The sequence below is a fragment of the Macaca mulatta genome, chromosome 15 (assembly GCF_049350105.2).
Source record: "Macaca mulatta isolate MMU2019108-1 chromosome 15, T2T-MMU8v2.0, whole genome shotgun sequence".
NCBI classification, from domain to species: domain Eukaryota; kingdom Metazoa; phylum Chordata; class Mammalia; order Primates; family Cercopithecidae; genus Macaca; species Macaca mulatta.
Window position 1 is genome coordinate 96,224,640 of NC_133420.1, and position 12,233 is coordinate 96,236,872.

Sequence of the window (12,233 nt, forward strand, 5' to 3'; positions counted from 1 at the left end):
GAATTGAATTTTGTTGAGTAGTCAAATCATCCCAGGAACAAGTATAGTAAATAAAATCTGGAGTGTTGCTTGGAGGCATAGTTGGATGTAAAATAACAAGATGGGCTTTCCTAATAATGCATAAACTAACTCTTAAAATTGTCAAAGAGGAATTCCAGAACTTTGGACCTTGGAATAAATGTATAAGCTCCCAAGGTAGCTACTGTGAAGAACAGTACTTGTCTAGGTAGGGAAAAAAATATGTGTATGTTTGCAAAATAAGATCAGTTTTATTACTTTATAGACAAACCTTGTAGATGAAAAAAATACTCCTATCATGGAACTCTTTATAATCAAACTTCCGAATTTAAGTAAGTAGAATTTCTGCCTCATCCTTTCTAAGCCTGTTGAGAAATCTGGATTTCTAATAATGACTTATTACCTTAAAAAAGTAATGTTTACTGTTTTAAAAGTAGATGCTTTGCAGTTTCTCTTAACCTTTTTTTGATTAGCTTTGTTACTCTATTCAATTTTTATTTCAGTGTATCCATCTTTATTCACTCTGAGATTCTCAAAATGTGTTTTCTCATTGTAAAATTATCAAACTGTTGAACTAAGTTAGAAAATAATATCTAAGCCGAAGGCTATTAATTGTTCTATATTGTTTCAAGCTCTTTTTTGTTGACATTAGTAATGATCAAATGCCTTTCTTTTCAAAGTGAGACCCTATTATCTAAGAGAGAAGTCTCAAATTAAAGATTTTATAAAAACAAATAGCCCTCAATTTTGGAGTTTCTATTATATTTTTATGTTTATTAATAAAAGCTTTAAAAATAGAGTTCAGCCAAACTGCTGGATATTGTTTCTCTAATGTAGAGACTTCCAGGTGGACTCATCAGCCAAGCATGGGGGGTGGAGCTGATGTGTCTTGCTTGATTGGGGCTTTTCCAAATTCATTTTGCCACATCAGTCTTCATCCAAGTCATCCAGGCCCCTGTTTCTTCATTGCTGAGTTGAAATAATAAAAGGTAAAATGGAGCATGGAAAGCAGAGAAAATTGTTATCCTTCTGCAAAGCGGCTAAGACAGCTAAATTGTGACATAATTTGAACTGTTCAAATTTGACAAGTTTGATTGGAAAATTATGTGACCCATGTAATTAGAGATCAAAATGGCCACTAGTTTGCAGTTTTAAAGAGTCATAGATTGGTGTTTTTACCACAGACTGATATTATTCTGCCCCATATTAACTATTGCACAAATGACTATTGTTTTGCAGTTTGGTGATTTAAATGCCGTGTCTCCTGGAAATCTGGATAAAGGTAAGAATTGAAAATAATGTACATTTTAAGAACTTTTTTTCACTAACAAATTCTCATAGAGGAAAATACAGTGTATGTTTCCAATACTCTGATTTTGCAGAAGTGGCATACAAATCCTAGATAAATGTGAAACTCCTGTCTTCATTATTTCTCCATTTTTCCCCATCGCTATGCCTTCTACATATGAGGTATTTTAATTGCAGATAATTGAATTTAAATGTAGTTATAAAGTTCTTTACACTTTTTGCCTGAAGTTCATTACAAGTAACAAGAAATTATTTCTGACCATGGCTAGAGTCCTGGAGATAAGTGATAAAATTGGATGAGACATTTTTATTCAAGGCCCACCAGGCAAGAAAAAAGATTCCTCGGCTCACCTACCTCACCAATTCATACTTTTGTATAGAAAAAGAACTCAGAGATAGCAGTGAGGTTTACTGTAAATGCAAGATTAGTAATGGTATAGATGAAGAAGGTAACATATATACTTCTGAAATTTTAATAGCATTGCCACTCTAATATACAGTATAATATGATAACATGATATATATTTCTGAAGAACCTCAGGATCAACAAAATCACACCTAAAAAGGTGGACTTAGGGGGAGATAGAATGGGGATAGAGCACACAAATCTTACCCACCTTTATAAGCAGAGCACAAGCAAAACAATACTGATAAAAATACCAGTGCAATTTTTAAAAACAAGTAAATTTTCTGTTAAACACTGCAGGAAACAGAGCTCTTTCTTTTAAAAGGTGGTGGAGGGAGGGAGGTATCTTGAGGTTTTAAAGAATTTTTATGGTTATTGACTATTGGAGACAGGTACAAAATGCACAGAAACTGGGGAGAACTATGCACTTAGCCCTTCCAGGCCAGAGTCACTGGGGAAAATGAGGTGAAAGGAAGTACGTGGGGAGTCTGTAAAGAGGTTCAGCGCTGTTCTCCAGAGCGTGCTATATTAAGGTACTCAGTACAGTAGCAATGCAGGGAAATTAGAAAATTATAGCCAAAAAATTTGTTACTACAAATATATACTCTATAGGATTAACCAAATAACCCTCAGAAAAATAAGTCAATGATGATATTAATTAGTAATTTTAGAGCAAGAAACGTGGTAACTGATACCCATGTCCATTATAAAGCAACACTGATGATGTACTCACACCAAAGCCTCATAACCCAAATTTAGGGGTTTCATCCCAGGGTGTCCAGAAGGGCAGTAGAGATTTACTACTCAGTCAGAGACTGCATTCCAGCCAGCCTTCTTCACACAGTGCTGAACGACAATCTTCTGTAAACTCCTGTAGCACCTAATTTTAGTTTTTATGCACCAAATTTCCATAACCTGACGTAGATTCCTAGGAAATGTCTTCAAGTTTTTATAGAAGCATAAAATGTCTACAGAATTACATCCCTTTGTCCTTAGGACCTGGAGAACAGGCTTGCTTTTATAAGTTGCTTTGTAGATTTTCCAAAGGAAACCTGTCACCCAGAGATAGACGTAAGCAAAACCTACCTGGAACACTTAAGTTTGTCCAGTCCGTTATCTCACTACCCTTTCCATCCACAACAAAATAGATAGAAGGACTTTCCTCACTTTGTCTCCACTGCCCTCCCTGCCTGAAAATTAGTTTTTGTCTTTTCAGTGCTCCCTTTTTTATTATTTTGACACTAATTTCTTAGGCACAGGGAAGTCTGTGGACAGGGAGCAGAGAAGCAGTGTGACTTGTCCTCACCTGCTGGAGGTGGCCACGCTGGTCCCATTTACCCCCAGACCTCTTGATGGCTCTTGAGATAGAGCCCGATGGGCATACTCAGGGCCTAAAGATTTAATGTGAAATCCTAGGAGTTTTTGAGGGCTTCTCCCACAAAATGAGAATTCTTGTTCTGATAATAAAAGAGATATTTGCTCCATATAAAAATTTCAAATAATACAGAGAATTAGAAACTATAGAAAGTGAAGCTTTATTATCACAACCCTAAGAGACTACCACCACGAAGAGTTTGTGTTAAGATCCTTACAGACATTTTTGTTTTATGTATAAAAACATGAAAAACCGAAACATTTCATGCAAACATGTTTCAAGTATACCCTCTTGATGAAGCAAATGTCTACAAAAGGTATCCCTCTCCCTGTAGCCCTTCAACACTTTGAATATACTTGTTCTGACACACTCAAATATTATCATTAAGTTCATTTTCCAGAGGCAAAAAGGTAACTTGATAAAGTAGGTGGGCCAAGATATCTTTTGCCTCATCTAAGAGCACTTCTTTGTTTTATTGGTCACTAATGCATGACACACATTTCTAGGTAATGCATATTAATCTCCACCTATTTAATCACAAATTACCATTTCTCAGACCTTGCTCCTGGTGGCTGTACACTGTACAACCATATATGGAAGCACTTTTACATCTCACTGCTTTTTTCTAGAACCAGCTTTACCCCAATCATAATGAAATAAGAAAAGTCAAGGGGCCTTGTTTATAGAGACAGCTGCATTAGCAGAGATTTTTGCTGTGGGTGTCTGCCAAGTGGTAAAGCTACAATTTTACTGCTAGCAAAGAATCCAACTTAATCTGACTAAAGAGATACTTGTTGCACATTCATTGTATGTGATATGCCATAGAACAGTAGAGAATGGAGACCTGACTTTGTTTATACAAGCCACTGTAATTATCCCTCATGAAGAGGTATTCGGAGGAGACTGTCACCCAATAGTAAAGCTGTATATGTGCATTTTCTGTCTCTAATGTACTTTTGAATTTTAACAGTGCATACTGGAAAAAAATTAAATGGCATTCTATTATAATGATGCCTTAGTTAATATAAAATGTATTACAATTTGGGGGTAACCGTGATTATATAATGCATTTGATTTCCAGAAATGAATACCAGCTATTAACAGTATCAGCTGCCAAGAATGGAAATCCATTGCACATTTTTAATCTGATACTACTGCCTCAGCCTTAATAATTTTTATAATAAAAATTAAGGGTTTATTTAATACTGTGACCATCTATAACATTGATGAATGCCAAAAAGTCTTACAGCAGCCTCTGTTTATACATGGAATAGTAATATTAAGAATCAACATAGTTCTGACTCACATTAACGCTAGCACAGATAAAATGTGTATTTAGTGTAGATTTTTGGAGGAAACAAAACTTTTTTTGTATTTGCGTTTTCAGCTCAGTACATTCCTCAAAAGTCAGCATAACATACCAAAGTGACTACTTTATTATGACACAAATTATGCCGTTATTTAATATAGACACTTATGGAAATTCCAAAGGCTTTTTTAAAAAAGTTAATGAAGTATCAATCACAAATTGCCAAAAGTAAATTAATCTCGCTTTGTTTGAAAGAATTATAGATGCATCAATACAGCATTGATATGAATACATTCCGATGAAAAGAAAACCTATAAGCTTTGTTTCCTGAGAAGAGCTAAGATGTTGCTTTCTTAATGTACTATATTAAAGTGTTTCTAAAGCACGTGTTGATTGCTATTTTCTAATTTGTTTTCTGATAATAGTCTTGGTTTTATTTGTGCAGATGAAGGCAGTGAAGTGGAAAGTGAAATGGATGAAGAACTGGATGACTCTTCAGAGCCTCAAGCCAAAAGAGAGAAAACAGAGCTGAGCCAGGCATTTCCAGTGGGCTGCATGCAGCCTGTTCTCGAGACTGGCGTGCAACCAAGCCTCCTGAATCCAATTCACAGCGAGCACATTGTCACAAGTACTCAGACTATCAGACAGTGCAGCGCTACAGGAAATACCTACACTGCAGTCTAAAGAATATTAAAGCGTATTTCTCCAGCTTACATTAACCCTGTTGATATTGGGCTTAAGTTGAAAATTTAATAAGCCTGAAGGTCGACTGTTGTCAAATTCTATCTGTGCTGAACATTAACTTTTTGGAGTTGTGAAATGGAATGGGTGTATGTATTTTGCCAGATTTTTTTTTTTAACGTAAACAAATTATTTGCCTCTTAATAATGAATTTTTTCCCTTAGTTTCAGGTGTCAAGAAGGATTTTTACAACACTTAATGTCAATGTTTTGTTTTCTTATAATTAAAAAGTAATTTACATTTTTTTGTAGCTTAAAATATTTTCTTGTTGATTGTTAGTCTTGGTGTATGATTTCATGTGTAAGTTTTTAAATTAGATGCACTTCTGTGAAATATCAAAAGAAATGATTGTTTTGATTGACACTGGAGGCATGCCCATTTGGCAGCAGATGCATCAAATTTGCTTTTGAAAGGTGCTTTTCATTGGACAGAACCATAAGACACTATTTTGATAACATTTTGAGTACGGAGAGAGAATACAGAGCATTTTTATTATAGTGCTAGAGGGTTTGGAAGGTCATCTATTTTTCGCTGAGGAAAAATTGAGCTGTGCATTTATCAGTTCAGAGTAAATGACAGAATTGCAAGAGATTATGCTAATAGGTACATAGTTTGTGTACATAATTATTAAAACATGTTAACAATGCAAGCTTCCGTTAAACATTGAATTTTAACTATTATTTGCATACCAATTCCTCTGTTTAAAGACTACTGATTCTGTATTTGGGACCACTGCACAGATGCATTCTGCTGTTAAGTGGGGGCTGTTATAGTTAGATACTGAAGCAGGAAAAAATGACTTGACTTTTTTTTTTAAGTGTACATGCTACTTATGCTGAGCTGGACATACAGGAAACCATTCCATTTGGATGACTTTCTTTTATTCCAGGTCTTTTTCCTAATAGTAGTTCAATATGCTGCTATTATAAACGAGAATTTATAGAATGCACGGAATGTAGCAACCTACATAATGTTATTTCCTTCAAAACTATTTCCTGGTTTCTAAAGTATGTGGATTTAAATTGTAAACAGAACCTGAAGGCAGTGTAACTGGCACACCTCACTGTTACTTATCCCCAATTCTGTAGGATTTGGATAGGTGGCTGGATGGACCATTGCCATTGAAGAATGTACATCAGGGATCATCGTACCTCGGCTATTACATGGTGCCTTAAAACAGAACTGAAGCTAAGGTTTAGTAAGGTTTATTTTGTTCATGTGACTAACTCTTCAATCCATTTGACAAAGTGTGCCTGTCATTTTCAGATTCCCGAAGTAAGGACAGGTGACATGTTCTTCAAAGGAAATTTAGGGAAAACAAAGAAAAACAAAAAGACAAAAATCAGTTTCCCTCTTTGAGTGACCGTGGATCTATTTTTTATTCTTAGAGCTGAATATTACTTGATTACAAATCAGATTGCTTAAGGGTGTGGAATAGCAGGCTAGTTTTAATACCAACTTGTTACATAAAATCATATATGTTTTAGACCATTCTTATTTAGTTACAATTTTAGAAAGTTAACAAAGTAAGCAGGTACTTATCGAAGTGCATCTTTTCAGTCTAAATGTTTGTCTGTGTGTCTAGGTGCTGGTGTGTCCACATGCACACATGAGTGCCCATGGGGCAGGAGTCTGCTACAAAGTCAGAAGGTGAGATCCTAGAGAGTTATACCCAGCCCCATTTTAATTTGCATGAAAAGCCTAGGTTCTTTTAAGCGCTCAAATTATTTAATGATTAAAACACAAAAAAGGCACATCTGTTCATTTAAATAGTTGTAAAAAACTAATCAGCAAAAATAAATAGATAATAAAGCCAAAAAAAAGGAAAGCACAAAATGATTGACAGATTATCAAATGAGGCCTATATTAAAACCAAGATGTTTATCTTTCCAGTGGTATTGGGGTAAGGGGGGTGGGGGGTTGGAAAGAAGAGGTGAGCCAGTCTGTAAAGTTAGAAATACCAAATGGCTTATCAGGTAATACACAGTGTATTTAAGCTGCTGTTGCTTGATTGCCTCAGACTACTCAAATAACATCAACGACATTTCTTAAGTAAAATTTAAATATTTTAGATATAATTTTAAAAACTGATCCAAATTTTTTATTTTACAACTCATATATTTGAAAGTCTTCACTAGCATGGTAGCATCACCTTCATCTAAATATCATTTAAATTACTGTCCCCCTTTTTCCTCCCAAAAAGACAATGGATTTGTACCAAAACACACACACAAAAGGCAAACAAAACATGGTAAGCTGCAAAAGATCATGTATCTACTTCATTGTGCATAGGAAGTGTTTACAGGTAAAATTAAAATCAAAAACTGAAAAAAAACTCTTCATTTTGGCTCTTCTTTCTGAATTTTTTCAGTTTCCTGTCTCTACCCACCATCCTTTGAATGATACCATATCTGTATTGGACCAAATGTATTTATTGGTTGCATTTTGTTTATTGGATGACTTTAAATGTATTTATTATCATTGTTTCCTTTAATTTAATGTTGGATATATTTGTATCATTACAGGAATCTGATAATAATGGGTAAATTTAGATTGATGAGGCTTAGGGATCGGGGATGCTCCAGGATTCAACATTTCTTCCAATTGTTCATGGTTTGTTCTAAATTAGGACAGATTAAGAACTAATAAACATGATTACATTTGAACTAGACTCAATAAAAATATTCTGATCTCCTTTATGAATATTTAGGAATATTCTTTGTGACTAATGTAAGTAGTTTGGATCAAAACATAAAAAGAAGACCTATGGTTTATGCTACTTCTGGTTATTTGTAGTTCACAGTAAAACATGCACACACATACACACAAACATTTTCATCAATTTCAAATTTGAATTGTGAAATATTTGAGAAAATAAAAACATAATTTATACATTTGAGCAAATTGAGCAATCACATTTATTGCATCTATTTCCATTTTTCCCTTTTTTCATTCATTGAAACTGGGTTTTCTAAATAATATTAGACACTAACACTCTTAACAGATTTATTCACAAATGACACAAGTACACATTTTAAGACTTCTTTGTATTTCTTGCAATTATAACCAATCACTAGTCATGAAATATACCTACATAAACCAAGTGCTACACTTTCAGTGAGGAAGCATGTAAGGAAGGTATGTTGACTGTTTTTAAGTTTCAGAAAAGATATTTTCATAGGATTGAGTATCATGGGTATAGTTTGATCTTGACATATACTTTGAAAATCATACTCAGAAGATTTGCATTCATGAAACCAATGAACAATAGGGTGGAATGGATGAACCAGCTCCTTGGAAGACAGGGCCCAATTTTCAATTTTTTCTTTGGCTATCAAGTTGCTAGTCACTTATTCAGGATTTTCATCCAAACTGTGTTTGGACTGACTGTATAAGTCTTACTGCCTTTTCAGAAATCTGCTTTCCTTTGTGTGATTTTTCTCGTACTGTATAGCACGGTTTATGCACCTCTCTTTAGATGGTGTACTTTAAAACAAAGTAAAATTTAGAAAATGGTTTTAACACTGCATACCTAAAATTAGTAGTGTGCAGCATTGACTGCCTTTGATTTGTAGTAAACAAGTAAAAATGAATACGTTCTTGTAGATGCTGTAAAAGTCATTCAGGAATGAATACGGTTTTAGTGCCGTAATCATGAATCTTTTTATATGAATGCACTGTCTAAAAGTGCTAAATGCATTTTCAAATTTTTAAAAATTCCTCAGATGATATATTTGAAATGTCTAAAATAATGCTGTGCTTGAAACATTAGTGTAAAAGAAAAAAAAAATGTGTGTCACTGTGATGTTGGTCCTCCCCGTGTGGACACAAGTAGAAAGTAAAAACTTGGCAAGTCACTTTTGTGTACAGTTTGAGGCTGAGGCAGTGGTTATATACAATACATTGACCTTTATTAGATCCCCTGACACACACATTCTTGGTGAGAAAATAACAACCATCCACAAATTGAGATCAGAACTTCTGTGATCTGTATGAATCACACCAGATCATGGGGGAGGAGGATTGGCATGCAGTGCTATTGAAAATTGGGCTTGTTGCTAGATCAGAACAACCTCCATGTATATGGTTAGAACAAATCAATTAATGGAATCCTAGTATTTCTGCAAGTTTGGTGATTTTTAAAAACTGGAATAGAAGCATTAATTCAGTGCTTAGTTCTAGTATTAGAAAACCCTTTTGATGTAATGCCTTGTATTAACCCTTTGAGCATTGTAAGATATACAATGGGGGACAAAAGCCTTTCAGATCATTTATTTAGACTTAGACCGGTAAAGTATACTCTATATCCAAATGTCTAATTATGCTGTTTTTTTAAAGGGGGGGGTAGGAAGAGAAAGTGTTTCCACGCCGAACACTTGCATTTTATATACAACTCTTAATTTTTCTTCAAGAGGGCTTGATATATTTATTCCCAAATATTCACTGCCATCTAAGTAAGTGTACTGTTTACAGAAAAAAAAAAAATCAACTTTTCTAGCATCACACCATAGTTTCTAGAAAAGGAGGACAAATACATGGGCCTGGATAGACCTATGTCATAACTGATTTCTGCACATTGAAGGTACCTAGATTGCCTTTAAAAGGTATAAGGAAAGGGTTAAGTTTCTTTTTTTTTTTTTTTTCTTTTTTTCCCAAAATGAAACAAAAGATCTCATTTATTTAGCTTTAGAAAGTACAAGTGTAAGTGAAGCCTTAGGAAGAAACGAGTTCGAGTGGATTAAGAGAATCTGAACTCTTTGGGGGCAGTTAGGCTATTTGGAGTTAGATCGCTCATAAAATATTGTTTGGGAATTTCACACAGGGCATAATTTTATCTATGCTCCAAAACTTTAATACTTTGTCAAAAAATTATATATAGATAGAATGGAGAGCAAAGCACTTGATTTTAAGCTCATCTGTCAGGAGATGCTATGACTACTGCTTCTGATATCTCTAAATGTCAGTCTGCTTACACCATTGCTGATTTTGTTCAAGGGACTCGCTTCGTGCACTTGATTCCCTCTGTTCCCTGCGTGATCGAACATGAAAGCAGTGTTGTCTGCAGATGTGCTTGCGCTGCCCTAGCCGGGCGCAAATAAGAGTGTAACCTATTCTGATGTCTGGTGAAAGGACATCCATAGCATAGTGCAAGTATGCCGTAAACATTGCTTTTTAGGCAGTTTAGGAAGTCAAACCATGCAAATTACTCATGTGTTAACATGCAATACTCAAAGGGTTTTAATTTAACTCTCTTCTTTTGAATTCTTCATGATGATTTACTGTAAATGCTTCTCAGTTTGCATGCCTTGATCATTGCTGCTAGTGATTTTATGTGCCAGTAGACCTGAGTTTAGTTTACCAATTTTACTTAAATAGTAAAAGCCACTTACAAAGTGACTGCCTAGGATTTTTTTTTTCCTTTCATTTGAAATAATTGATAATACTTTTTTTAAAAAGAAAAATGTGTTTTGTCTCTTCTTTTATTTTGTTCTATTTTATTTTTCTCCCCTCTTTCCTTTGTTTCTTTAAATAAATTATGATGTTGGGATTGGAAGCCCTGAGTAATGAAAATCTTTGGTAAGAATTGTTTATGTAGCTCAATAATGAGGACAACAAATCTTTTTTAGAAGAATTTTGATTCTGGGGAGGAAAGAAAATATAAAAACTCCCATTGACTGTTGATAACCAAGTAAATTTTTCCTTCAATAAATTAGTGTTTTTGAAGAAATGATCGCCTTGTTTTAACCTGCTAAACAACAATTTTAAATGACCCAATAAAGAAGCTATTGAATTTTATTCGTTTAAAAAGCATCTTTTGTACCAAAGCAAATTTTTTTCTCTACTCATTTCTATCATCAATTTGGACCTATGGTGGTGACCAATGCATTGGTTACAGAAACTTTAAGTGAGTGCCTTGAAAAAACTTGGAAATTTGTGCCTGAGGTGGTAAACTTTTAATTAGGTTAATTGTAGTGCTTACCAATCAGTAACTTCACTATCACTCAGGGCTTTCGTACCTTCTAGGTAAAACTTCTTTCATTGTGTTTTTTTAAGATAACTGTATTTTTTTTAAGTGCCATCATTTAAATTTCACTTAGTAAGTGGCCGATTACATTATTCAGTCCCACAAGCACAGAAACATAGTAACACTAGGAGATATTTGAACATTTATTTTACAATCGACTGAATATATTATGTAAATGAGGTAAGCAACTTTTGTAGAGATTGTATGTGTGAGATAATGTAATGTTCTTTTCCAGTTTTTGGACTACAGTTGAATAAACTTTTTAATTATTTAAAAACATCTTTACCGAATAACATGTGATGGTTTTTTGTATAATGTATTTGATTTTGTAAATACGTATTTCCTGATGTGATTTTTGTGAGAAATGCTAAATCTTTTAGTATATCATGTCCTCTCAAAATTGGCAGGAGCTAAATAATAGTTTGTGGGCGATTTGTATTGTGTACTGTACAATAACTGGGGAACTTTTATAATTATAAAAATATATATTAACTTTTAGTGTGTTGTTTAAACAAATGACTGGAACATACTAAAGATATTAGTAGGATTTTTCTGAATATTTCAGACTTGAACTCAGGCTAGCTTTCTTGTGTTTTTCAAAACAAAATGGTGTCTTGTCTTTTAAAATCAATAAATTTGTTTCCTTGTTACAAATACATTGGAAATGGCTTGGGTTTTTTTCCCCTCAAATCACTGCCTGGAAGCTAATAATACAGTACCTCATCTGGAGGGTAGTATCTGTCATTCATTAACTTAGAAACAAAATTAAGTTGTTTTCCTTTTTTGTGTCAAATAAAATTGGCAATATTTACACATGAACAGCACAAAAAGAGAAAATTATAAGCCCAGCAGGGTACAAATCTTACCCTCAAAGAAAATTAATGATTGAGTGCTATATAATTTCAGAAGCTGTCACATTTCCATTGTAAATCCAGATTTTTGGATGTGCATAGTGTGTTTGTTTTATGTCACTTCACAGATATTTGGCACTCAAGTTCCTTTCTTACATTCAACTTGCTTATTAAAATTTAACGCACTTAAGAAGATATGC

The 12,233-nt window shown here is 34.0% G+C and overlaps 1 protein-coding gene across 2 annotated transcripts in view; it reads left to right on the top strand.

Moving 5' to 3' along the window:
• Nucleotides 1-11,836, top strand: part of RFX3 (regulatory factor X3) — a 310,728-nt gene extending 298,892 nt beyond the window's left edge. Inside the window, exons 16-17 of one of the 2 annotated variants that reach the window (XM_028835189.2) lie at nucleotides 1,258-1,300; nucleotides 4,862-11,836. In XM_028835189.2, the coding sequence (XP_028691022.1) occupies nucleotides 1,258-1,300; nucleotides 4,862-5,100 (282 nt within the window). In that variant the 3' untranslated portion in view covers nucleotides 5,101-11,836. The remainder of the gene's footprint in view (nucleotides 1-1,257; nucleotides 1,301-4,861) is intronic. The other variant, XM_077966127.1, reaches the window with a different exon arrangement.
• The last annotated feature ends 397 nt before the right edge of the window (nucleotides 11,837-12,233 follow it).